Below are 21,806 nucleotides of genomic sequence, written 5' to 3'. Positions count from 1 at the left end.
CCCCCCTTCTATTTATTTGCGATAAAGAAAGCCTACGAGTATCGTTTTTGAGAGCTCCAAAAAAAGTCCGCGAAATGCAAGAAAATCACGTGACTAGCGCATTCGCGCGCCACGATTGTGCTGCTCTCAATCCTGGCTTCATTGAGCGAAATCAGCTGCTGGCAAGGCGCGACGACCTCAATGCGCCGGCAGGCCGATATGTCGACGGTGGTTGCGACGCCCGCGCGAGCCAGTCTGCAAGCATGACGGCGCAAGTTGCTTTTGAGGAAAGGCTTAGCGCGACAAAATAAGTACAACAGAGGGACACAAGACTAGGTGTGACGTCGCAGTCGCTACCGCCTCTTCGCCCAGGCCAACGGCAGAAAGTCATAACCCCCCCCCCATTCTGAACGGCAACGACCTTATGTCCGAAATAATAACAACTGATCAGTGTGGTGACTTGACTAAGGCTGCAATTTAGGCCGCTGCGGTGGCTCAGTGGTTATGGTGCTGGGCTGCTGACCCGAAAGACGCGGGTTCGATTCCGGCCGCGGCGGCCGAATTTCGATGGGGGCGAAATTCTGGAGGCCCGTGTGCTGTGCGGTGTCAGTGCACGTTGAAGAACCCCAGGTGGTCGAAATTATCCGGAGCCCTTCACTACGGCGTCCCTCGTAGCCTGAGTCGCATTGGGACGTTAAATACCCATAACCCGAACTAAGGCTTTAAGTTATGCAAGTTGGTACTGATTCACTGTTAAACAGCGCGGGAAGCCGGGACAGACGAAAGAAAGAACACGCAACACAAGCGCTGCATTGCGTGTTCTGCGGTCTTAACCGTGGGGGGGGGGGGGGGGTCGCGCTAACTGCCTTGGATGAGCGTGGCCCTCCTGGCGATCGAAGGTGTCGCCAAACTGGCGGAAGGATGTTGCCCGCGCGTGCTGTGGTACCTGTGGCGGCCACGAGATGGCGCTAAGAGATGGGGCATAAGGTTAGAATAGTAGGAAACCGTAGGCAAAGGTGATGGAGAATCTTAATGCGAATTGCCAACACAGTAAACAAAAAAAAAATAATGAATAAAGAAAAGCTGAGCATGGTGGCAATTGCCACCACCCCGTTTCAAAGGGGGCGCTCCTATCCATCCATCCGTCCGTCCGTCCGTCCGTCCGTCCGTCCGTCCGTCCGTCCGTCCGTCCGTCCATCCGCGTATACAGATCGCATCGTACAGATTAGGCGGAAATGTAGTTGAACAGCGACTCCCAGGTTTAATGTATGGGGACGATATTGTACTGTTAGCAGATAGCCATGAAGATTTACAAACTTTGGTTAATTGCTGTGGAGACGAAGGAGACGCTCTAGGATTCAGTTTTAGCGCAACTAAATCAAGTGTGATGATTTTTAACGATACAACTGATCAGGTGCTTACAATACATGGCCACGAAATACCCAAAGTGGCCGAATACAAATACCTCGTGATATGGCTAAACGAAGGGCAGATATACACGGAAAAGCATGAACAGGCTCTTAGGGCAAAAGGACGAAGAGACGCCGGGATAATGAAACATAGGGAATTATGGGGGTACAACAAATATGAAGTACTAAGAGGTATTTGGAAAGGAATGATGGTGCCGGGACTTACTTTCGGCAATGCGGTTCTGTGCTTAAAGGCAGAAGTTCAGTCGAGATTAGACGTAAATCAGAGAGCTGTTGGAAGATTAGCAATAGGTGCCCACGGCAAAACCACAAACGAGGCAGTACAAGGGGATATGGGCTGGGCATCGTTCGAGGCACGGGAAGCTAAGAGTAAAATACTATATGAAGAACGCCTGAGGAAATTGGACGATAACAGGTGGGCAGCTAAGGTATTTAAATGTTCATACAGAAAGAGCGTTGACTCACAGTGGCGGAAAAGAACTAGAAAACTAACCAGTAAGTATGCCGGTCATGAGGACGGAGAAACAAAGAGCATTAAATGACAGGTTAAAAACGCGGAAGTTGAAAATTGGATGAATTGAATGGAAAAGAAACATAGTGTAGAACTATATCGATACTGGAAAAGGCAGATCAGGAAAGAATTTTTCTATGATAACTCAAGAGGCAGTGCCCTACTTTTTGAAGCTAGGTGACGGTGTCTTAGAACGCGCAGCTACAAAAAGAAATTTAACGAAGATGATGACACATGTGCAGTGTGTGGTAGATCTGTGGAAACAATTGAACACCTCATAATCAAATGTGATGGTATCCATCCGGATGTCGATGCAGGCACAGTCACTCTTTCTGAGACCCTAGGGTTTAAAGATAACAATGGTCATGTAAATAAATCTGCAGAGGAAGTCAGCAAAAAGCGATTGGAGGATTGGTGGCTGAAAAGCAGAGATGTGGCATAAGGTTAGAATTGTAGGAAACCGTAGGTAAAGCTGATGGCGAATCTTAATGAGAATTGCCAACACAGTAAACAAAAAAATAATAAAGTATTCATGATATTGTTCACAGCGCAACAAGAACGGGAAAAACGAAAGACGATGGAGTGACACAAACAAGCGCTGACTATCAACTAGTTTTTATTGCAGAAAAAAAAGTGTTTCTATATGTACCCCTTTTTTTCTGCAATAAAAACTAGTTGATAGTCAGCGCTTGTTTGTGTCACTCCATCGTCTTTTGTTTTTCCCGTTCTTGTTGCGCTGTGAACAATATCATGAATACTTACCAACTCGCCCAGATTTCTGCTTTGCTGAAAATAATAAAGAAAAGCTGAGTATGGTGGCAATTGCCACCACCCCGTTTCAAAGGGGGCGGGGGGCTCCTATCCATCCATCAATCCATGCGTGATGCCACACGAAAGGGAATCAGACTGGTAACAGCCATGGAGACAGGAAAAAATTGTTCGTCTTTTTTGCTCGGAGAGTGCAGCTCTCGTGTAAAAGGTAAGGCATACTGCTCTGCAGGAATGGCTGGTCCTTGCCGAAATAAATTCGAGCAGTCTATAAGAGAGCGCGAATGGCTTTTGGACTGAGGCTTTGAAGCTTTCTCCTTTTGCCGTGGTGTACTTTGCGACAGAGTATGCACGAGAACCTTACCACTGACGTAAAAAAAAAAAAAGCTCCCATACGGAGACCTTAACGGTGACCAGCACCAGAAATCGTCACCGGAAGTAGTCATCACACTGGGTTTGTTCTATTTTCGTCAGTATTGGAAGAGCACATGAGGCAAATGAACTTTGACAGAACTACTATATGTGACAACTTTGCTGGCTTTGCGCACATCATTCGCCAATCCATAACGGTATCGTAGTTCCTTATTGGAAAGATACCCATGCACTAGGTTATAATAATCGTAATAATGGAGAGATTTAGCACGCGTGATTCGCGGTAGAGGCGCGAATTGTGCTATGCTAAATCTCTCTAATAATGATTGTGATGATGGTGACATAGGCCGGTGACAGTCGTTTTTCTTCAATCTGCCTTTTATTTTTTTCGCCTCTCGAGATGAGAAAAATGGAAGTTTGGCTGCGTGCATACTTCTGACCAGCCTCTGCCGCGTGGCACGAAGCAATATTCGGAATGATGCCTGTGCCGGCGGCCACCGCTTCCCACGTGCAAGCCATTAGCCGGCTGCAAATGCCACGCGTTCCTACGAGGCGACAAAATAGAGAACCGGCAAGTAAGTTTTCGTCCATTTGCGTGCGAAAGTAATTAAACACCATTAGAAACGCCGCGCAGAGGGCTTCGGAGTAATTTAAACGCTGGCGGCCCCTGCGAAGAAAAATAAAATGCTGCCGTTTCCAGCACGTCTGATCTGACGTCACTTTTTTTTTTTTTTTCACGCGCGCAACCCTGATGGAGATCGCTCGTGGAAAGGTGTTTTTTTTTTGTTTTTGTGTGTTTCTGCGCGCCTGCTATCGCGCCTCTTACGTAACGACCTACGCAGGGGGTGAGCGTCCGCGAATCGCTGTGCTTTGGTCGGCGTTTAAATAAAGCGCAGGTCGCGCGCACGCATCTCGCCCGCGATCGTCATCTCGCGTTCCATCGGTAAACAAGACACGCGATCACGCCAAGGTTAGCCCGCGCTGCAGCCTTGTCGTCGTTGATTGGGATCGGGGTTGCATATGTAACCCATCTCTCTCCATTTCTCAGGTTTGATAACCCGCCCGTAACGCCAGCAATTGCGTCACGCCGTACGCGTAAACATGCCAAGTGCGCGCATGTAAATATGAGCGCGCGGACAGACCTTCGCCTTCATTACGCACTTCGCATGCGATAAGGATCTCATCTCTTGGATCTAAAAGCGCCGAATAGTAAACATGCTTGCCGCCGCCGCTCGGTACTATATATACATATACTCGGTCATCTGGCATGACTAGTGGGCGATGTTATCCCCCCCCCCCCCCCCCCCCCCCGCTCATTCGGGCTATGTTTGGCGCTGGGGGATTCTAGCATGCGTATTAGCCTACATCCATCTAAAAAACAACCGCTACGGGTATTAGTCCGTTCTCCCGACAGAAGAAACGCCCTGTGCTTTGCGTAGTAAGTATTATACTCAGCTTTATTACCTACTGAGCCAAACAGCTCGTGTGCCATTTCGCGTCGATCGGTCAATTTTATACCTTTTGTTTTTGTACCGTTCGATGGAAATTTTCGAAGGACTCCTCCTCCCTCGCGCCTTATCTAATTCTTATCTCTAGTTGATATCTGTCAACCGTGCGGCGCGGCCGTCAGCCTCTGTGCAGCGGTTTCTATCGCGCCGCCCCTATGACGTAAACGGGATCGTGCGCAGAGCCAGCTCTGCGTCCGGAAAGGCGCAAGTCTGCGCACGTTGTTATTGCGGTTATCGCTAACGGAGATAAGCATCTCTATGGCGCCAGCGTTGGGTTTGTATGGCTACCTCGACCCCACCTGGCGGCGCGCTGCTAATTTTTGTTTTCTCCCTATCTTATCTCTCCTAGCTTGTCCTCGAGAGGCTACAAAGTGGTTCCGGTCTGGGTTCTCCGTTCTGGATGCGACGTCAGAGAAAGTGTGTCGCCTTTGTGCGGTAAACTGTACGCGCTGTTGCCGCCTTCGAGTGTTAGGGGCACCGTCGATTAGATTGCGGTGGAGATATAAGTAACGAGGGTCTCGGAGCAAGTCGCCGAAGGAGCTGTTGCTATTCCTGCCTTGCCTCGCGGTATGATATCCGCCTTTATCTGGGGTCAGGCCGCCCGTTATGGCGCGCTCTGCGCCTTGTGCGTATACGCCTGCTTGTGGCGTATGCCTCGTTATTATTTTGTTTGCAGGGGCGCTTGCATGCGCTCTTCCGGCGTAGACAGAACAAGTCCGTTGAACTTGCAGCGCTCTCTGCTTAGCTGTATACGCATTGCTGCAGAGGCTAACGCACCTCCTCATAACTGGTTTCTGTTTCCAAGCGTACTGCTAGCTGCGGTGGCACGACCACGGTGCGATACGCCTTTGTCCTGTTCGTCCTTTGTCTGCGTTTTTTATTTCTCTTTTTTTGTTGTTTTTAATTGTCTGCCCGGCACGGTGGTTCAGACTATTGTGACGAACCACTTTGTTAAAAATGGTCCTGGGCCCACGCTGGAGCCACTGAGCCGCGGTGGCTCAGTGGCTACGACGCTCGGCTGCTGGCCCGAAAGACGCGGGTTCGATCCCGGCCGCAGCGGTCGAATTTCGATGGAGGCGAAATTCTAGAAGCCCGTGTACTGTGCGATGTCAGTGCACGTTAAGTGGTCGAAATTTCCGGAGCCCTCCACTACGGCGTCCCTCATATCCTGAGTCGCTTTGGGACGTTAAACCCAAATAAACAAACATACGTGGCAGAGATTCGAGAAATGAATTTTGGGTCGATTTATTTCGATAAGCTGGCTTGGTGTTGCCTACATTATTATGGTCGTCGAATCATTTTGGTGAGCACAGAAAACACTATTCTTTTAGGCTCTCGCTTTGAAATTCAGACGAGTCTGTTACGAAAATATAAGAGAGACGAGCGGCGCGTGTTCAGGAAGTTCATCGCATGCCTTTTGCATCCGCTGAAGCAACTGTCACGGTGAAGTTGTGACAGACTGAAGGTGGTTCTGTTGCTCACACCTGGAAAAAAAGCATGGGAGCACATTACCACCTTGCCACGCATCAAGCATGTAATGGCCGCATGTACAGCGGCTTCTTGCACGAATTAAAGCGTCGGCGGTGAAATCGTGCTGGCGTGCCTTCCCGGTCATAAATCTGCCCCGCATAGTACGTCTGGCCATCAAAATTACACACCGCGACGACCTGACTGGCGGCGCCGCTAACTGCCCCGTCTCGCTGAGTTGCGCATACGGCGCTGAGCGTTTCGTTGTAAACGCGGCGGCTCATTTAGCCGCGGCCCCCTCTCTTGAACCGTTGCCAAGTGAGGACAAATCAACGGTATGTATGCGCATTATGCAATGCAGATCATGCGCGTGAAATGCGCAGGGCACTTTCGACGTCGCCACAGCGGCTGCCGCGCAGTATGTTGCGACACCGGGCCGGCTCGATGTCTGGGCGTAGTTAATCGCTTCCGCGACCTCTCTGTCTGTCTTCTTCACTTTGCATTGCGCGAACAGATGGTTTATCAGGAGGCGTTAATAAGGCGTGTTTATGTAACGTACCTAATGGTGTAGTCACGTTGTACCGGCCTGTACTTTACATACCACGCGTCATAATATACAGGGAGGTGCGCCTCCGTGGTGGCGGCATCTTGCGGAGCCGTATTCAACTGACGTGAGTATGGGAGCTGTTGCGGTGTGTGGATTTAGTCTGCTTATGGCCTGTTGGTTTATGAGGGACTGCAGCAGTCGCAAATTTCCTCTGATCGATCGATCGATCGATTGATTGATTGATTGATTGATTGATTGATTGATTGATTGATTGATTGATTGATTGATTGATTGATCACGGAGATACGAACGATCGAGAGCAGTAAATACTACACATGCGTTGACTTCCATCACTCTCAAGCACCTGTTATAAATTGATGTAGTCGGATACAACTCAAGACCGAAGCGGCTTCTCCCCGTCGAAGGACCCATTTCCAGCCAAAGGCGTAGGCCGTTTCTCATGAGCCTGCTAGCGTGACAATGCAGGGCACTATCCCCGACCAGTGAGGGAGGGGGCAAATCCCTTTCATCCGCCGGCTGCTCCCTACATTGCCTCGCTAGGCAGGCTCATGAGAATCAGCTGACGCTATTGGCTGAAAGTGGGTCCTTTGACGGGGAGAAGCCGCTTCGTTCTTGACTTGTATCCGGCTATAGTAAGCTGAAGCCAAGAGAGAAAGGTCTGTTCCCGCACCACTGCTGTATGACGGGAACATTTTATTCGCAACTTAAAAACTGGTCATCAAAGCGCTTTCGTAGTAAGCAGGCTTGAGTTGCATAGTCTTCTTGGAAGAGAGCGCTTTCGCCGCTAGCTAATCCTTGTCTCCCGCGACAACTCTTTTCGAATCTCGAATGTTCAGTTGGCTTTGGCCGGAACAGCAATTTCGAACCAAACAAAGCGAGAACGGTCGCGCGCGTACAAGTGCAGCGAAAGGAGAGCCCGAAGATGTATAAATTATAGACTGGAGCTTGTACCCGACGATGCCTGCTATATCACAAGAGCAGCTTCTGCGACGACTTCGGCCGGGGTGAAAAGGAGCTCGATCTACACGAACGGCGGACCTGTGTAGTTCGCTAAGCCCAGGAAGGCTAGAATTGGAGTACTTGTCCCCCCCTTCACAACCAAGTGCATTTTAATAAGCGCTTTGCTTTTGCATTGCTCTAATGCGGGTCGCCGCAGTGATATCAATGTTTTCTTTTTATGTAGTACATGCCGCATACCATGGTAGGGTCCAAGCGAGGAAGGCACATTGATGAAATGATTGATTGAAATAAAAAAAAATGTGCTTACGAGGAGTGTCGCTCGATACAGCTGCACTCTGCAGCAAGGCCACATTGTGTAAGTGGGGCGTCACTCGCGGTTGAGCGCACTCCAGGTGGAGCGCGTTCACAAACAGGCTTCGCTGGCAGATAGTTGTAGCCTCACCTGCAGAGATTGCAAGGGCACATAATTGTGCGTATGAAAAAAAGCGCGCGCCGGTTTATTTTACTCGTTGAAACGTTGTTTTTGTTTTATGTCTTCTCTGTATCAGCAAGCGAAACAAAACAACAAGGAAACGAGATCACATGCGCCTCCCCTGCACGCCACTATGTCATACCCAACAGTTGTGGACAAAAGCAATTGTGAGCGGGAAACCTTTTGTGAACGCAGTTTTTTCGTATAATGCAAGATTCGCTGTAGCAATCAATATATCACAGTTCACCCGGCGGCAGTGTTTTAACGGTTTTGCTGTCGTCGAAAGCCTTCCCTATTGGTTTCCTAAGGAAGTCTTAACTGTTCGATGCTATCGATGGAAACACTGTAAAATAAAGATTTTGCTCCATATCAGAAGAATGGACCATTGCCATCAATATTTTCTTAACAGTGTCGTACAATTTTCCAATTTTCAAAATTTTTATCCGAGAGTGTTGGACATGTTTTTGTTGACAGATTTCTCAATAGGTAGAAACCAGACTTAGACGGTCTTGGCTTGTAATGATTTGATAATATAGGGAGTTTAAATGTTTTCGTTCGTGTAAAGTTAGAAACTATCTAATTTCATTTTATTTCTGTTACCGCGTTAAACAACCAGTTTTTCATCATTTCTTGCTTGTTAATCTACTTTTGCGAGTATTCGGCTTTTGTCTGTCGCCACTTTAGGTACTGCGAGTGACTCTCTGCTTCCCCGTTTTACACCGTGTAGCTGAAAGTGTCGTTTGATATGCCGAAGCGCACTTGCATGCTTGACAGTATAGCATGTCTGCAATAATTACATTTGGGATATACATAAACTAGTCCGATCCACCACGCTTCTGATCATACAGGAAACTTTTATCCCGTGTATACGAAATTTTATGGCAGCAAAAATTCTTCTACGTGGGAGTTTTTGTTTTCGTATGGAACATATGCAGCCAAAGGACTATTCCCCGTGAGGGAATGTGTAGAGGGCCACTATTATCCGTCGCAAGACCACCACGTGATGATCAACAATTGATCCCCCGTGTACAACGGCTAACATCAGCGAAGCATATATTTTGAAGAATAAATGGGTATGCCTCTAGAAAGTATGTCGAAGAAGGACGTGTCAGTCCCCTGAGGTCTAACCACGGAAACTTTAAGCGGTGGTAACTGTCGCTCGTTTAGGAACTAGCCATTGTGGCAACGTACCTATACTCCGTTTCATACATCATGTGCAACGCGGTGAAGGCTACGGAAGTAGTCCGCAGAAAAAAATAAAGAGAGGTGTATCCCTCCGCGCTGTTTTGTGGCCGTGCGGTCTAACGCGTCGCTCCATCTTCCTCCCTTCCCGTTACGGCGAGGTTTAGGTGTCCACCGAGATATGACAGATACATTTCCTTTCCTCAAAAACCAATTTACCGACGAGCAAGGCGTATTTGTCCGCGTTTCAGATTGGTCCAAATTGTCGTCACGCCGCTGAGCTGGACGCCATTTTCTCAAAAGTAAAAGGGAGGCGGACAGAAAGAGTAAACACGGCGGCCAGCGGGGACAGCGAAAGCGTGAAATGGAAAAAGACGACACACGCAAAATACAAAATCACAGATCTCGACCGATTCGCTCGCAATATCACCGCTTTTTGTCACGCTGATGACAAACCCACGAAGCCTGTCGGCAATGCATTTGTTATTTTTCGCTCACCACAAGCAACGCACTATTTTCTGTCACGGATGCAGGCTGCGCAAAAAAGAGCGCTAGCTTTGACAGCGTTGCACCTGATGTATGAAACGGAGTATAGTCCTGTATAAAAGTATTCCCTTCGTAGATAAAGGTAGGCAGATTAGACTGGTTTGTGCGCACAGAGTGGCCGCAGCTCGAGCAGTAACCACTGAGGGAGGGTGGACACAACTATATTCTGTGATAATTATGGTGATGATGATGATTACAGCAACAACGGAAATGTCGGCCCCCTAGTACATGTATATCATGAGACTACGAGGCCAGACCAACAGGCCTCTACGAAGAGACCAATCCAGAGAGACCAAGAGGCCAGCAACAACCGCAGTTGTGGGTTGGTGACGTGTTTGTTTTTCGCCTCTCGCGATAGTTCAACCACTTGTTTTTGTGTGATGTGACGTAAAGCCGCCAGGGATTCAGGAAATCGCTATCGGGTTGGCAGCGTCGGACGCGTGATGGGGCTTGGTTACATGCGGGGCGGACAACTCTTCCAGGGCGACATGCACGAGCGGAGCGCATTCCTGTGATACGCGTTGCCTATTGTGAGAGAGCGGCCCGTGTCGACCGCATGCGTGCACATTCCTACATTCGTATCGCGCTTGGATTAACTGCGCTTCTTTCTGTAAGGACGTTGCAATAAGTTGTCTGCTGTTCCTATTTGTAGTCAGTGCGAGGATTAGGGGGTTCGATGGCTGCTAATTGTCCACCGGAATTCCCATCAACATAGGTGCTTATAGAGGGGGCTGTCTTTGGGGTAAATGCGCTAACTTTTTATACAAGAGATGTTAGCGATGTTAGCCCGATTCTTTCATATTGTCGCCGTCCTCCTCACCTTTATAGTAACTCTGTGCTTCCCCCCCTCTCTCTTAGCATGTGAAATTGACCCGCTGCGGTCACGTAATGCATTGCCTGTCTAGCGGTAATTACTAAAAGCCTTTGTCCTGAAGTGGACGTAGTCCGACTGATGATGATAATGATGACTGTTGTTAGTTGGTGTGCACACAGCCGACGTCCGCCTGTGTAACAAACAGACGAGTATTTTCATAGTCGTCTGCAAGGTACTCTTCCAGTATTGAGGATTACGTCACAACGGCAGCCTCCGTTCTGCGATCCGCATTCCTTAACGAGCGTTGACGCCATCCCTCATCGTTTCCCTCACCCCACCCACCCGTCTGCACATTATTTACTACAATAATAGCTCAGTGTGAGAGTGTTTAACGCTTTTGCCTTCTATTTAGTGAGCAAGCATCGCCCTGAAACTTAACATAAGCGCCATTAACGTAAGCTTAACATAAGCTTAAGTTACTTCTGTATTTTTTCTTCCAGTACTCCAGCCAAAAACGTAACCTTTGGACAGTTTTCTTTTTCGCATAACTAACGAAATCTTTAACCCTGGCCTGTTACTTGTATTCACAGTATGCATGTGCCTATTACAGGTCGCGACCTCACATACGCACACCTGTAATCACAGCAGGGAATCCTGTGTGCAGGTACCATCGTGGACAAATGTTTACGGACCCTCCTCCAAGTTCCGGCTTGTGCCACTGTGCGTGAGGGCGCTACCTGACAAAACACTTCTAGCGTCGAGACCTGTGCAGTGGGTCCATTTCGGCATCAGAGGTGCTTTGTCAGTGGCGCCCCTATGCAGAATGGTACGGGCCGGAACTTAGGCGGGGGGAGGAGTCTGTTACTTTTACCCCCTACGGTACGTTATCGAATCCGCATGACGTCAGAGAATTTCAACCGGCTGATAGTTTTGCGACCACTTTTTCTCTATCGTTTCGCTTTTATTACTTTATTGAGTCCCCATGGGCTGTTCGCGCAGCATGGAGGCATGTCAGAATGCGGTGACGTGTTCTCGTCATCCGTGTGACAGAATGGTTTGCCGAACCAATATGCGCTTGACGCGCTGTCGTGCGGCGTGGTTCTTCTCTTTTCCTAATGTTTTCATTTATTTCCTGACACCCCGCTGCGCATTGAACTCGAGCTATCTGCAGGACGCCTGTCGCGACACACCTGACTGCTGCCTTGTCAGTCATTCCTTGGTCCGGAATGTCAGCTCGGTTGATTAGATTTCACCGGTCCTGCAGAGACTCCGTGGCAACTCCACGCATGAAGGAGCGTATGCTGTATGCGACAATGTTCGCTCGATCAGTATGGTCTTCACAGCACTTGGAGTGCTAAGAGAATAAAGGGGCGAAGAAAAGTGCGCACTCTAAGCGCGAATACGCCTGTATGGGAGTAAAAAAAAGGAGTAAACCCTCTTTTATAGAAGGGAGTGCGCTGGAGGACAGTTTACACCCGTTTTACTCCCTTTTGCGTGACGCGGCGCTATTGTAGCCGTATGCGCAGATAGCGAGAGTGCCTGGCACATAGACCCTTTGCAAAACTTCAGGCAACATTGTACCACAGTCTGGCACCACTGTGCACCGTCCGCCATGGTGAAGGATAGGTGTTCGGATCGTCTATCTGTCGATGCTCAGTGACCTGCTTTATAGTTGCGTTTAAATTGTTATTTTTTGCCGCAACAGGTCCGTCGATGCTTTAATAACGTGTGTCAAATCTCTGCCACGAATGTGATTCAACATGCCAACTCACTGCTGCGTTCCGATGTGTAATCAATGCGGTTATGTCGACAAGGACGGACGAAAGGTACGTGTACTACATGCGTGTCTTTGTAGCGTTGATGCTTGTCGGTTTAAAGCGTAGCATGCGCGCTCTATTAGACAGCTTTACAGAACCTCCGTATGTATTGCGGCATTTCACAGAGTTTCCAGTTTCAATCGGCAGAAAGCCGCGTTCTATACAAACTAAGCGCCGAACGGCAAGACGCGCGCGTCATCCAGGTGACACGATTTACTTCTGCGATTTGTTCTTCGCTCACAACGTTTATGGAGTCTACACCTGCATCCTTTAGGTTAAACGAAACACCATAGGCTACGCATTCTTGTAAAACAGGGAGAACTACGACGGACGAGGACACGGAACGAGTGCTCGATCGTCCCCTGACCTTCGTGTTCTTTTCCGTCGATCTTGCGCTGTTTTTGCAAGAACGCGTGACCCTAGCTAGATGTGTGCGATCTGCGGAGTATCGGTCCGCGGCACAGATCTCCCGACGACCTAAGTACGGCGTCTTACGCCGGCGTGCTTTACAACAGACTATCTCCTGCTACAAATTCCTTTAAGACTAGTGTGATGTGTGAAAGGTGTTTGGCTGACACTGGTTCTTTAATTTGGCCTTCAGAAATTTGCAGTGTGCGGTGGCTTGCAAGTGTTGTACTTTGTGTTGATGAAAAGACAAGTGCACATTCTCAACTGAGCCTTTTATTTGCAGGTTTCATTCCACAGATTTCCTGCAGATGAAGGAATGAAGAAAAGGTGGTTAGTGGCCATCAAGAGAGATGAAGGGATACTCTTCAAGGTGTCGAAGGCAACTAAAGTGTGCTCAAAACATTTCACTGATTCAGACTTTTGGGTAAGTGTGGCCAGTGGTTTGCGGTTACTGCATCAGACAGCCGTGCCATCTGTCTTTCCATTCAGTAAACCGAAAACATCAAGGAAACCGCCAAGACAACGTACCGGGTGCCCACATCCTGCCAAGCGGCAGCGAAAGGCTGCAAAGCAGAATGATGCACAAGATAATGTCCACAATGAGAATGATGTGTCACCATTGGCTGCATATCCCAGTGTGAATTCTACAGAGCGGCAGAGCAGGAGCCCACTGCAAGAAGTTTGTCTCCCAAACATTGCTTTAAATCATGCACAGGAAAATTCCGACAATGAAAATGGCACTCCACCTAAAGAACTACCAAGCACAAGCCCAATGCAGGAAGTTATACCCATAAACATTACTGCATTTCAAGAACTGCAAGCACAGCTTGCAGCAAGCAAGGAAAGAGAGGCCAGTCTGCAAGCAGAGCTTGAAGCATGCAAAATCAGTTGCATAAGTCTTGAAAACAAGCTACAAGACTCCGAGCTAAAGCTCCAGTTGAAAACACAGGAGCTAAACCTTGTTCGAAATGAGCTGATAAGCTCGCAAAAAAAAATAGAACAACTCAGACAGGATGCTATGTCCTTTGGAGTTGAAAAATTTGAAGAGCGAGATGATGACTTCCAGTTCTACACCGGACTACCAAACTACGACTGCTTCAACACTCTCCTTAAGCTATTGAACCCTGGAGAAAAAGGGGAAAATATGAAACGACGAGATAGAACCCATCAGTCAGATGACTACTGTGGCCGACCACGAAAGTTGACTGTACAAAACGAGCTATTTCTTGTGCTCGTAAAACTAAGACTTAATCTTTTTCACAAGCATCTGGGGCATCTATTCAACATCTCAGTCAGCACAGTGTCGCGTATCTTTTCTGCATGGATGGACTTTATGTACCTGCAGCTCGCACGATTACCAATATGGCAATCACGAGAAGCCATCAACCGAAGCATGCCAGAGGCATTTGAAAGGCATGCTGCCACACGTGTGTTGCTTGATGCGACTGAGATACGTTGCCATGTGCCGACATCGTTTGTGACACAGTCCGAGCTGTATTCTCACTACAAATCCACACACACATTCAAGGGGCTTATTGGAGTGTCTCCTAATGGGTTTGTAACCTTTGTCTCTGAGCTGTTCACTGGCTGCACGTCAGACAGAGAGTGTGTGATTAAGAGTGGCTTCCTGGACTTGGAATTCGACAAAGGCGACATAGTCATGGCCGACAAGGGTTTCCGAATCGAAGACCTTTTGCAGGAAATCGGCGTAAAGCTCAACTTGCCACCCTTTTTGCGGGGTAACCAGTTCACTGCAGAAGAAGTCGGGAAGACCCAAGAAATTGCTGCACTTCGCATTCATGTCGAGAGAAGGATTCAGCGTATCAAAAGTTATCACATTTTTGATCGACCCTTGCCAATTTCACTGGCTCCATTAGCCAATCAGATGTGGACTGTCTGTGCAATTATGAGCAACCTTCAAGGACCACTTTTGCGACAGTATGGTGATGCTGAAGATTGAATGCTACTCTTGTTTCACTATTTTGTGATGTTTGCACATAAAATATTATCCCCACCTGTATGGCAAGTCTGCCTCGTGCATTCACATTCTACTTATGTTGCACTTCAACCCTACTATGCGTGTGTAGGTTCCTCCAGAGCCCTCTGCTTTAAGAGCTAATTAGAAAAATGCATGACAGAAAATGAGGACAGCACAGCACAAATGTTCTAGATGTGCAGTGTGTTTCGGATGCGGTGAGGCAGAAACTCTAGAACACTTGCTCCTTCGCTGCACTGTGTTTGCTGATGCCCGTCGCGACATGCTTGCGGCCTACAGGGCGCTGGGCATTCTCCCAGACGCTCTTTCAACGCTATTGTGGCCGCAGGGCAGTGCGCGCACCCGTGAGCGAGCAATGGTGAGCCTCTGTGAATTCCTCGAGCTTGACGTCCCGCCTGTTCTCCGCCAGGTAGTGACCTGCAGTGACCGAACGCTCCGCGTGTGCTACCTCGGGACGATGAACAGCTGGATGCCCCCACTCTAGCTGTTTTTGTGCTTTGCGTCGTGCGCGTGATTGTACTGTGACCTACCAGATCTTCACGCATGTGCGACTTGTATATATATTTATATTTATCATGTATATATGTAAATAGATTTATTGACAGTGTACCCCTTCCCCTATCCTTTCTACTATCCCCTCCCCTCTTTCTTTTCACTTCTACACACTGCCTGCTATCCTTTATTTCCGCTGCCCCAGCTCAGGTGCTTCCAGCCGCGATAGCAGATGCCGGGGTAGCAAAAATTCTTTGGCCTTCCATATTAAATGCATAAATAAAGCCACTACTACTACTACAAATGTTCTAAATGCTGTTTATCTGCCAAATTGCGGAAACAGAGGCATGCCACCACGACAACAAAACATTGCACAGCCACGATACTGCATATCTATAACCTGTGAAATATGACACCTGAACTTTTTCAGTTGAGGCAGCTTTCAGGCATTAAAAAAAATGGTATTTTTATTTTGAACGCTCATCCATTCATCTCTATATGACAACAGCTTTGTACATGGCTTTTCTGAATTTGAGAACCAATATCGAGAAAAACGTACTAACAAGGCATGCATAGAAACAACAGTACTTTGAGAGATGGGAAGATGGAATTTGGCAATGAGGGCAAGTTTGATACCCTAACTGATATCGGGAAGAAATAGCATATGGATTGAACATGTAGTGCAAAGGTCACATAACAGCATGAACTCGAAGAGAAGGCAAATGTAACAGGGTGGCAGATGAGATTAGGAAGTTGCAGGGATAAGGCGGCCACAGCTGGTACAGAAAAAAAATTCAGCAGAGAGACTTCAAACTGCTCATGTGTAAGGCTTAAGCAGGGGTGTGCGAATGTTCGAAATTTTGAAGAGAATATTTTAGCTCGGTTGGTATTCAATTCAAGAAATCAATATTCGGAGATTACTCAATACATCCAAGATTGCGCGAATATTCGAACATTACCGAATATTAAAAAGTGTTCAGTTGTTCGGCAGCAATCGAATACAGCAGACTCATTGCAATCCTGAAGAGACTGCAAACCCGGATGAATTAGCCGAATTCCTGCAGCAGTCTTGTGTCAACTTACATTGTTCATTTTTTTTAGTATGACTAATTTAGGCAGGGCGGGATCACATGCTTGCCAGTCAAAGGGTATACATGTCTGTGCAATTTTAGTTTAATTTTGTTTGCAAATGCCTTGTGCAATTCTGAAATAAAGAAGAACAATGTTAGCTTATTTTTCCATTTTTTTTTCTTCTCATCAAGCAAACATTCGATTCGAAGGCATTTTTCCTGCCTATTCAAAGTTGGTTCGTATTCGAGGAATTCAATATTCGCACACCCCTACCAGTAAGGCTTTTGCCTTAATAATTGCAGGCAAATGGAAGAGGTGTTTTGTCTGCAGTGGATATGACTAGGCTGATAAGTTTTAACGATAACATTTTTCTGATGCCACAGTAATAATGCACATAAAATATTGTCCAATTCTGCGGCTAATAAATGTTTTGGGCATCGGCTGGTCAAGGTACAAGGCTACCTCACAGACTACTTTCCAAATAAGGAAGCAATGTTGAAAAGTAAAAGTCTCGCAGCTTTACCCACATTGGTTGCCATTCACTTTCGTCCAGCCTAATCCTTTCCACCAGAATGAAATCCTTGCTGAAAACAACGAAGTCTCCCCAGTTCAGACCTGCTACACCCATTTGTCCGATTATCTGAGCATAGTAAATGTGGTCCCTCTTCAACATGGGACCCCTATCACTCAGCTCAGAGCAAAATTCATGCCTAGCAAGCTCCTTGCCCTTGGTGTCTCGTAGCGAGTATGGGCACTTGATTTCAACGACACCATAGGTGCCTTCAGTCGGATCGAATACTATTCTATCCGGTGAGGCACCAAGCCACGGAAAGGCGGGATTGACGAACAGTCCACAAGAGCTGACAGTTGCATCACATCCCGCAGATCTCAGGACTTCTTCGTACCGCTTGGCTGCGGCTGCCTCATTGGCGATTCCATACCTGCGAGTAACACAGAATACTGGGCAATCATTTAAGTTTACATGGCACACACTGGAAAGCATGTAGTCTCACGGAGGAGCTCGATACTGCAGAACTTGATGTACATACCATGAGGTAGATAACAAAATAAATGTTCTTTACACAGCTGGCATTAACTTACTTTATGGCGGGAACTCTGGAGAGGTCCCTGCTCGCAGTAATGGATTCCAAGCCTTTTGTAGTCCACTGTTGTCTTGACAGTACAACACCAAAGTTCGAAGCAGTCTACTGGAGGCCTCGCTGCTTTTGCCATGTTGTGCTCTTGGACTGCTGCCTCGTATCTCTTTCAAGCTGAGCCGACAAACTAGTCGTGGTGCAGATCTCCTACAAATTGTACAAAGGGGGGACATAAATAGAATTATTGCCCTGCTACACATGTTCCACAGAAGCACAGAACATTACGAAAATAAACAAAATAAGCAGCCAGCCTTCTTTGCCCCAGTCCAATTCCAATCAAGTTGACCTCTCTAAAAAATCACTGCCTCTCCCCACTGAGAGAAACAGAAAAGAGGAGGCAGCTCTGAATTTCATTGCTTTCGTCACTTCACCAAGAAGCAAAATTTAGGTTTTCAACATGATTAGCTTTCTCAAGCAGCACAGAGGTAAGAACAGCTACAGTGAATTTTGGACAGTTAGCAAAGGGCACTTCAATGCAAATCAGCAGCACACATAGATACTTGTAGAAAGTAAAGAGGATAAAGTGCTAGTTGCAGTTCGACTTGTTATTCACAAGAATGCATCATAATTTTATAGGATCAAAATCAGGATAACTGATTACAGCTTGGGCCCTCACAACAGTGAAAAAGACAAAAAAGAAAAGGAAAGTCAACACAGTACCATGTGGCCTTACTTTTTGTTAGCCATTCTATTTTGCAATGCCACATTGTTGAGGTATACATTTAAATGCACAAGTACGTAAAGGCTAAGAAACAACCACAAAATCCGAAATATACTTTTGTCGCAGCAACGCAGTGATGCTCTTAAATTATCGATTTCACTGGCTCATCTTTCACTTTTCAGACTAATCATATTTAGCTTTTGTGATGCTGCTGTGATAACAATGCATCTGAGCATACCTCGAGGATCCTGTTTCCCTTCTGGTGAGAAGGCACGGTCCAAGCACTGGCATTCTGAAAGAAGTTCAGGTCGGGAATGGCACTTGGGACCCCTGAATGCACAGCAGAAATTCCAGCTGTATGAACTGTGAAGCCATGTGGATGGAGGGCCTGCTGGTATGCCAGTGGTGACGATGCAGGTGCAGGACCATATTTTGTTTCTTTGGATGGTTGGTTGGGTGTCAGCAGTAGTGCTTGGGCGAATTCATCTTCTGGATTCAGCCGGAGCAGTGATCTAGCGAACTCCTCTTTGGCCGCTTCTTGCTGTTCCACAGTGCGGGGGCAGCGCCTCCGCTCTTTTGGTTTTGCAATCTTGGCAACGCTAACACCACCTTTCCTCACGCTCCGCCAATCAACAGTCTGAATAGAGCACCCTTGGATGTTGGAACCTCGTGGCACCCTCCACTGTTGAGGCAAATCTGTTGCTGATAACTCTTGTGGAGCCTCGGTAAACCCTTTGCTTTGTAGTAGAGCTACTGTTCGCAACATTCCCATCAAATGATTGCACGCTAGCTTCCCTGCTGGGCATTCACAGCTACCATCAACAATTTCTCCATTCTGGCTGACGGCAGCAATTATACTGTAGGGTGATGAGTTCTTTTTTTTGCTTCTATAGCATGATGCTTTGATGAAAAGCAGCCCGTCTCTGAAAATGCAAATGTTTGGCGAATTAGTGCAAGAAATTTTCTCGTCAGACTACACATACAAGCTTACAGTATGCTGCAACATGCCAGGAATGACACCTGCATTCACTTGGGTACCTGGCACTTACCAAAGGAGTTTGTTATTCTACTACAACAGTGTTAAAGCGCTGTGATTATCTCAGAAGTGTTGACATGAAGACAGAAACTAAATACATCGAGGCGACGCTGGTTTCTCCTTTCTAAATCGCGTTTCAAGGTCTAATAAGCACAGAGTACATTCAAAGGAAGCCAGCTGGGAGTGCATTTCTTGAGAAATGCTGCAGTGAATCTCGCAGCACTCTTCATGAAACATCAAAATGCCAATCTACCACAGCTGGCTGTCATGCAGACTCGCCGTCCATTTTACCGCGAAGTGTAAACAAATAGCTTTTGGAATCGGCTACACTTGTTGCTGCGATGGCAGTGGCGTGCATATGCATGACCGCCGTCCCAAGTATCCGTACACGAGTACCCGCGTTCGAACCCGACCGTGGCGGCCCCGTTTCGATGGAGGCGAAATGATAGAGGTACTACGTGTGCTGTGCGATGTCAGTGCACGTTAAGGAACCCTAGGTGGTCGAAGTTATCCGAAGCCCTTTACGAAGGCGTCCCTCATAGCCTGAGTCGCTTTGGGTGGTTAAATTTCCCCATAAACAAAACCTACGCATGTACTACGGCGCAAGAAGCGCTGCCAACGCGTCGCTCTCGATGGCTACACGAAGCGCGTCAGAAACGAGTGGGCGCTTTTAACAGTGGAAAGACACTTCAATGGCAGCGAGGAACTTTTCAGGAACAAGTTTTGACGAGCTCAGTTCATTTGCATGCTCAGGCGATGGCACGAATACGTACCCCCCCTCCCATCAGCGGAACGCAGGCTTCTTGTGCCGGAAGAAAGCGAATAACTTAGGAAATACATCGTCAGCTAGTCATGAACACTGTTCTAGACACTCACAGGCATATACTCACCTTATTTTAGAAGTGTTTGTCTGCAAGGACGAGGCGATCACATAAGACTCGGCGCTGAAGTTGTAACTTCGGTCCAAGCAGCGTTCTGTGGCTGACCTGCTCGAATAAAATGCAGTCAGCCTCATCTCGTTCAAAGGCGGCACAACGCTGAGGTCGTTTTCCCATCCTGTGATGGGAAAGACTACGTTTCTCGCCATATGTGTTCACTTGGATGCGATTAAAAACGATTGCAGCTCAAGCACGCGCACAGCAGAACCATCGGAACGACGTAGGAGCGGTGGCTTGCTAGCGTAGGGCGATCCTTCACCATGGCGGCGTGGTAAGGTTGCCAGACTTGGTGAGAAAATTTACGGGGTTTCGCAAAGGGTCTATTCCACTTTCCAAAGTGGGGGTGGCCGACAGAAAGCAGCCCATCCGAAAGCAGGCACTGCCACACATTACTTTTGACAGTGCATCCCCAGCACATTTTAAAAGGAAAACGGTGATAAAGATAACGTTGCTCGCCGCGCCAGCGCAAAAAAAAAATAATAAAACGAGATTATGTGCTTAGCCACCTTATCACATGGTTTGGATGATAAGACATCTACAGGCGTTCGTTTAAGATGTTGCAATTCTGATGGGCGAATGTCTAGGTGGGCTGCTTTCTGCCGGCCACCCCCGCTTTAGGGAATGGAATGTTCCTGGTACTCTCGCTATCGGTGTACTCGGCAACAATAGCGCCGCGTGTCGCGATTTTTTTGCTCCGGTCGTGATTCACTTGTGCCATTCTTTTTCCGTTGCAGCTGTACAGTCGCGGGTAAAAAAAATTAGCACAGATCACTGGCGATCAGAATTCGTATATCGCACTTCGCGGCGCTGCGGTACGCAGACCTGCCTACGGGCCGTTTCCATGTTTGCATCCTAGCGGGGGGGGGGGGGGGGGGGGGGGGGGGGACGGGGGGGGGACGGCAGGAAGTAAGCTTTATCAAGCGTGCACTGCCCGAGCGTTGAAGTGCCGGCCCTACGTGACTGTGCTTGCGGCATTTATTTTGGCTCGGTTATCATCATGAGCAAAGATGGCTTCTTTTTATTACTGTTTTTTATGTCCGCGATGGTTTATCAAAAGGAACTAGCGGGAACAATAGACGATAACGCTGCTTTAAGCCAGTAATTTTGCTGTCCGTGGCAGTCCGCGGAACCCCCCTAATACTGTAGAATGGGAGCGGCCCGGCACTCTCGTTATCAGCCTCTTCGCCACCCGCAGCGCCACGCGTTGTCATTCCGACGCTCTGGTGTTCCGTCATGTGTGCTAATCTTTTTTACCCGCGACTGTACGTGGGAAGCCTGCGTTCAAGCACGAAAACGATACGGCTGATGTCTGTCTTAATTGAAAAAGATTTGCCTCGGTGCAGCAATTTATACTTGTCACTTTGCGCTTTGTGAACTTCTTAAGCATCGTCACGCGCGGGAACACGAGAACTATTCTGAAAGAAAAGTGAGGGCCAAAAAAATGGCTGAGGCTTAGCTAAGGTTAAGCCTAGTCAGATGCGAAGCATATTGATGGCTAGGCTTGGTAATACATGGCTTTCCTTGGTTGACGTTCATCCCGCTCTTCATCGGTCTCTGTGGCACGCTGAAGCTTTCGCTTCTCGTTCAAATCAGCCCGGCTTCTAGGCGGCATCCCAACACCTGGCCGCCTCGTAAGTGCCCGGAGAGCGAGGC

General features: G+C 47.8%; 3 protein-coding genes across 4 annotated transcripts in view; 2 read left to right on the top strand and 1 right to left on the bottom strand.

Annotated features, from left to right (window-relative positions):
• LOC149332606 (uncharacterized) overlaps positions 1-21,806 on the top strand; it is a 266,465-nt gene that overhangs the window by 79,949 nt on the left and 164,710 nt on the right. The gene's annotated exons all lie outside the window — the stretch shown is intronic.
• Positions 7,145-16,800, top strand: LOC149332608 (uncharacterized). The gene is made up of 2 exons (XM_089558229.1): positions 7,145-12,403; positions 13,086-16,800. Exons 1-2 carry the CDS (start codon positions 12,338-12,340, stop codon positions 14,760-14,762), a joined length of 1,743 nt encoding a protein of 580 aa, XP_089414355.1. The 5' UTR covers positions 7,145-12,337; the 3' UTR covers positions 14,763-16,800.
• Positions 13,060-20,471, bottom strand: LOC149332607 (uncharacterized). Of its 2 annotated transcripts, XR_016285245.1 has the most exons (4): positions 20,106-20,471; positions 18,418-19,102; positions 17,463-17,665; positions 13,060-17,302 (listed from the first exon to the last, which is right to left on the bottom strand). XR_016285245.1 is itself a non-coding variant. In XM_089558230.1 (3 exons), exons 1-3 carry the CDS (start codon positions 20,300-20,302, stop codon positions 17,567-17,569), a joined length of 981 nt encoding a protein of 326 aa, XP_089414356.1. In that variant the 5' UTR covers positions 20,303-20,471; the 3' UTR covers positions 13,060-17,566. The 2 variants fall into 2 exon arrangements, 1 of the variants encoding a protein (XP_089414356.1); XM_089558230.1 differs by having other exon boundaries at positions 13,060-17,665.

Source organism: Amblyomma mixtum, chromosome 8 (genome assembly GCF_055824585.1).
Source record: "Amblyomma mixtum isolate Tamu chromosome 8, ASM5582458v1, whole genome shotgun sequence".
In the NCBI taxonomy this organism is placed as follows: Eukaryota; Metazoa; Arthropoda; class Arachnida; order Ixodida; family Ixodidae; genus Amblyomma; species Amblyomma mixtum.
Note: the sequence above shows the minus strand (reverse complement) of the source record. Positions and strands in the feature narration are given on the sequence as shown.

What these genes read in the sequence shown, in the direction of transcription:
- LOC149332608 (XM_089558229.1), top strand. Translation starts at nt 12,338, where the DNA reads ATGCCAACTCACTGCTGCGTTCCGATGTGTAATCAATGCGGTTATGTC. An exon ending in TCGACAAGGACGGACGAAAG is followed by an intron (nt 12,404 to 13,085) that starts GTACGTGTACTA and finishes TTTTATTTGCAG; the next exon opens with GTTTCATTCCACAGATTTCC.
- LOC149332607 (XM_089558230.1), bottom strand. Translation starts at nt 20,302, where the DNA reads ATGGCGAGAAACGTAGTCTTTCCCATCACAGGATGGGAAAACGACCTC. An exon ending in ACAAACACTTCTAAAATAAG is followed by an intron (nt 19,103 to 20,105) that starts GTGAGTATATGC and finishes TTGCATTTTCAG; the next exon opens with AGACGGGCTGCTTTTCATCA. An exon ending in AGGGAAACAGGATCCTCGAG is followed by an intron (nt 17,666 to 18,417) that starts GTATGCTCAGAT and finishes TACAATTTGTAG; the next exon opens with GAGATCTGCACCACGACTAG.